The 4,903-nt window shown below is 60.9% G+C and overlaps 1 protein-coding gene across 2 annotated transcripts; it reads right to left on the bottom strand.

The window, feature by feature from the left end:
- Positions 1-1,103: 1,103 nt before the first annotated feature.
- Positions 1,104-3,776, bottom strand: LOC149768193 (uncharacterized). 2 transcript variants are annotated; one of them, XM_089928695.1, is made up of 3 exons: positions 2,906-3,776; positions 2,204-2,811; positions 1,104-2,121 (listed from the first exon to the last, which is right to left on the bottom strand). In XM_089928695.1, exons 2-3 carry the CDS (start codon positions 2,795-2,797, stop codon positions 1,207-1,209), a joined length of 1,509 nt encoding a protein of 502 aa, XP_089784821.1. In that variant the 5' UTR covers positions 2,798-2,811; positions 2,906-3,776; the 3' UTR covers positions 1,104-1,206. The 2 variants fall into 2 exon arrangements, with proteins under 2 accessions (XP_089784821.1, XP_089784820.1); XM_089928694.1 differs by having other exon boundaries at positions 2,204-3,776.
- Between the last annotated feature and the right edge of the window lie 1,127 nt (positions 3,777-4,903).

Below are 4,903 nucleotides of genomic sequence, written 5' to 3'. Positions count from 1 at the left end.
GCCCCGACCGGTCGCCTCGGCTTGCGCCAGCCTTGGCCGACCAACGAGCGGAATTTCCCTGAGGCTTGACAACCCTCAGATGCCTGGCTAACCCGATGATCATCCCGGGAGCAGACTAGCCGGAAGCCCCGACCGGTCGCCTCGGCTTGCGCCAGCCTTGGCCGACCAACGAGTGGAATCTCCCGAGGCTCGGGCCTCGGATGCCTGGCTAACCCGATGATCATCCCGGGAGCAGACTAGCCGGAAGCCCCGACCGGTCGCTTCGGCTTGCGCCAGCCTTGGTCGACCAGCGAGCGGAAGAATTTCCTGAGGCCTAACCCTCGGATGCCTGGCTTAGCGCCGGAAGAATTCCCTGAGGACTAACCCTCGGATGCCTGGCCTAGCGCCGGAAGAATTCCCTGAGGACTAACCCTCGGATGCCTGGCCTAGCGCCGGAAGAGTTGCCTGAGGCCTAACCCTCGGATGCCTGGCTCAGCGCCGGAAGAGTTTCCTGAGGCCTAACCCTCGGATGCCTGGCCTAGCGCCGGAAGAATTCCCTGAGGACTAACCCTCGGATGCCTGGCCTAGCGCCGGAAGAGTTGCCTGAGGCCTAACCCTCGGATGCCTGGCTCAGCGCCGGAAGAGTTTCCTGAGGCCTAACCCTCGGATGCCTGGCTTAGCGCCGGAAGAATTTCCTGAGGCCTAACCCTCGGATGCCTGGCTTAGCGCCGGAAGAGTTTCCTGAGGCCTAACCCTCGGATGCCTGGCTCAGCGCCGGAAGAGTTTCCTGAGGCCTAACCCTCGGATGCCTGGCTCAGCGCCGGAAGAGTTTCCTGAGGCCTAACCCTCGGATGCCTGGCTCAGCGCCGGAAGAGTTTCCTGAGGCCTAACCCTCGGATGCCTGGCTTAGCGCCGGAAGAATTTCCTGAGGCCTAACCCTCGGATGCCTGGCTTAGCGCCGGAAGAATTTCCTGAGGCCTAACCCTCGGATGCCTGGCTTAGCGCCGGAAGAGTTTCCTGAGGTTTAACCCTCGGATGCCTGGCCTAGTGCCGGAAGAACTTCGGGAATCAAAAGTCAGCAAGAAGCAACCAAGAGCTAAAAAAAAAAGAGGACGAGGGCGAGATGAAGAAATATTCAACGTGCATTAATTTTCAGGGCCGAGGCCCATACAATTGGGCAAAACGCCGACATACAAAAATAAAAAAGACAATGGAAGGTACAAGAGGTCAGCTTGGAGGAACTCCCGAGTCGGGAACGCCGGGCTCGTCCGCGGGAGGTAGGGAAGCAGCAGGAGAACCAGCAGGCGATGGCGCCGGAGAGGAGTCCAGGAGGGAGATCTCGCTCAGGTCAACTTCGGGATACTTAGCCGACACCCTTGCCAGGCCCTCCTCGAAGCCCAAGGTGAAGGCTTCGGCCCCCGCGTCCGACGCGTCATGGACAAACTCGTCAGACTGGCGATAGGTCCGCACTGCCTCCGACATATCATGGGCGAACTCGGCGGACTGGCGATAAGCCTCTACCGCCTGACGCCCGATTTCCGCCCTCTTCTCGGCCAGCTCCGCCTCAGCTCGCTCCATAATCTGAGCCTTGGCCTCCAAGACCTTCGCCACAATCCGGCCTTCGGCCTCAGAGGAGACCCTCAGCAGATCAGCCTGAGCCTCTTTATGCTTTGCCTCGGTAGCAACCCGAGCGGCCTCGGCTTCCTTCAGGCGCGAACGGAGCTCTTGGACGTCCGTGCATGACTTCTCCAGGGCCGACTCCAGTTCGCCTAGTTTGGCTTCAAAAGAGCGGATTCGGTCGCAGGCGTTGTCGGCAGACCGCTGGGCCTTCTCCCACCGCTCTCGATAGTCCGCGATCTTCCGGGACTGCTTTTCAGCCCGTTCCTCCGCCTTCTTGACCCTGCTTTCGAGGCCCGAGGCGGCTTTGAGTTGCTCCCGAGCCTCTGACAGTTGCTCCTCCAGGGCGGCGAAGCCGAGTGCCCGCTCTTCGGCCTCCCGGAGCCTCGCCTCGAGGTCCCCGGTCGTCCTGCCTGCCGCAGCCCGGCCTCCCTCTTCCATTGCTTTCAGCCGGTCCTCGGCCTTCGCCAAAAGCCCCGCCTGTTCCTTGTAGCACTCCTCCAGACGGATCATGTACTGGGCGAGCTAAGAAATAGGAAAAATAAGGGAGTCAGGCGGAGAACAACAGAGCCCATAAATGGTGAAAGACGGCCAAAAGAACACTCACCGACATGAGACAGACGCAGCTGGCGGCCCCGACGTCAGAGACATCCAACTCCCGGACCCGCCGACGGTCCTTCTCCAGCAACACTGTTTCGATGAGATTTCGGGCGCCATCGGTAGTGAAGGCAGACCCCGATTTCTCCCCGGAGCCGGATGGTGGTTCTGCAGCCTTACCCTTATCCATCGCCTGGGGAAGAGTCCGGCTGATCACGCTCGCGGCGGGGGTCGCCCCAGGAATTGATAGGGTCCCGCTCGGCCGGGGCCTCGGCGCGTCCCTCCTCGAGTCATCAGGAGCCGACCGAGTCGAAGGCCGGGTTGGGGACCGATCACGTCCGACCCGTCCGTCTTGAGCAGGCTCAGGTGGCACCTCCGGAGTAGCGGCAACCTTACCACCGGAGGGCTGATACAGCGTCAGCTGCCGGTCGGTGCCCACGACATCTCCCTGACCGGTGGGCCCGGACTCGTCGGTCGGCATCGGAGGTATCTCCTTACGGGACTTCTTCGCCGGTGGGGCCCCGCTCGGAAGAGCTCGTTTCCTCCTCCGGACTGCTTCCAGCAGGGACGCCCTACCAACAGCCTTCGACTTCACCGACCGCATGACGTCGTCGACCTCTGCAAGAAGGACGGGATGGTCAGGGACTGAGAAACCGAAAGGAAGAAGGAACGAAAGAGAAGAAAAGAGCTAAAGAAACGATGGCGGACTCACGGTCGGTGGGGACCGAGCTCAAACCGACGTTCACCAAGGTATCCTCAGAAATGAGGCGGCCCACCGGGGGAAGCTGGCCCTCGGCGACCAACCCCTTCAAGGCGGCGACGCCCTCGGATTCCTCCCTCGACAACTTCGACAGGCCAATTGGGGACTTCACCGGCGTCCCCCAGATTGCCCTGATTTCCCAGGAGGGGTCTGCATCAACGAAAAAGAAGCGCTCCTTCCAGTGGTGAATGGAGGTAGGACCCTCCTTGACAAGGCCGCACCCTCGCCGCGCTGCGAAGCACCACCACCCTTTGTCCTGGGGGTGGCCGCCAGGCCGTAGAGCTCCCAGAAAACGTTCAAGGTGGCGGGAATCGCATGCAAGCGACAGAGAACCTGGAAGACCGTCAGAGCACGCCACGAGTTCGGCACCAGTTGCGTCGGTGCTATTCCTAAACCCCGGAGCACCTGTAAGACTAGGTCTGAAGGGGGAAAGCGGAACCCGGCTTGGAGGATGCCCTCATTGATGGCGATCTTCCCTCGGGGAGGATGAGACATCCTCTCCTCAGGCCCTGGGAGCGTGACATTGCAGGCCTCGGGAAGGTGGTACCGAGCCACAAATCCGTCTAAGTCCTCGGCGACCAGTTTTGACTTGATGCTATCTGCTCCCACTTCGCCCATCCCTAATGGCCAATCTACGGTCAGGACGGGGTCAAGAAGGAGGGAAAGGCCGGAACGACTGGGGTGCACTAGTACAAAAAGAAAAAGTATGAAGAGCTCAAAGTAGAAGAGTGGGAAACTCACTTGAAGAGGAGGAAGAACGGCTCCGAGAGCGTCAAAGGAAAAGCAAGCGAACGTTTCGGCGGCAACAATGGTAGCGCAAAGGAGAAACTCGAAAATGTCCGTAAAGAAGAAGACGGACGGGGGAGGGCCCCCGATTAAATAGGCGAAAGGGCAAGTGACACCTCGATGACGCCAGAAGACGCCTGGCCGCCGAAGGGTCGCTCGCACCCCAAAGGCGAATCGACACCATTAAGGAAGGATGTCCGCCGAAATCCTCAGGTTACCAGGTCAGCAGCAACCGCCATACGCCATAAAGAAGGCGGGAAGCTTGAAGCGCGCGCGCCTCTCCGAAGGATGGCGGCAATCTCGAAACATCACTCCCTTCACCTGTTCCCCTTCTGGTTCCAGGCTCGGAAGTGGGGGGCTACTGTTATGGGGGAATTGAGCCGCCATGCCCCACGTGATCGGCACGCGTATCCAGGAAAGCTACAGCTGCCCTATGATCCAGCACTCCGACCCCGAGTCGGACCTCCTCGGCTCCGCAGCCCGACCCCGGGTCGGCTGCCCTATGATCCAGCACTCCGACCCCGAGTCGGACCTCCTCGGCTCCGCAGCCCGACCCCGGGTCGGCTGCCCTATGATCCAGCACTCCGACCCCGAGTCGGACCTCCTCGGCTCCGCAGCCCGACCCCGGGTCGGCTGCCCTATGATCCAGCATTCCGACCCCGAATCGGAGATCTTTTGATAACGACAGGCTATTCTCCAGAGGCACGCCGCGGCCTCCTGCTCCACTACTCCCTGCAACGGCTGTACCCGATGCTGCCCACGATCTCCTGTATCGACCGTACAAAGCGGAGCTCCACTACGCCCTGCCATGACCGTACCCGGCGCTGCTCCACGACGCCCCGTAACGGCCATGTCAGTGGCCATTCTATCGTGCCCCACGACGACAAACCCCCCTGAGAGACCTCCCAGCCAGGCATATATGCGGCTGGGGGGAGAAGGGGGGGGGTAAGCAATACCTCCCAGAGCACTCTCTCCCACTTGTGATTATCATCTCTCCTCCTCCAATCTCCTCTGACTTGACCGTCGGAGGGCCATCACCACCCTGGTGGTGGTGCAAGGCTTGTTTGCAGGTTCCTTGGCGGAAGGTGGAGCGCAACCAGCACCAACCAAGACAACTCAGGCGGAACCCCGTTCACACCGTCGTGTCAATCGTTCTCGGTTTGG

The sequence above is a fragment of the Phoenix dactylifera genome, chromosome 2, assembly GCF_051530095.1.
Source record: "Phoenix dactylifera cultivar Ajwa chromosome 2, Ajwa_hap1_PhDact_Kaust_v1.1, whole genome shotgun sequence".
Taxonomy (NCBI): domain Eukaryota; kingdom Viridiplantae; phylum Streptophyta; class Magnoliopsida; order Arecales; family Arecaceae; genus Phoenix; species Phoenix dactylifera.
This window is presented reverse-complemented; position numbering and strand designations above follow the sequence as displayed.

Excerpts from the sequence above, each read along its gene's own strand:
- LOC149768193 (XM_089928694.1), bottom strand. The coding sequence starts at position 2,797 with ATGCGGTCGGTGAAGTCGAAGGCTGTTGGTAGGGCGTCCCTGCTGGAA. Across the intron at positions 2,122-2,203 it reads GCTGCGTCTGTCTCATGTCG|CTCGCCCAGTACATGATCCG; the intron begins GTGAGTGTTCTT and ends CCTATTTCTTAG.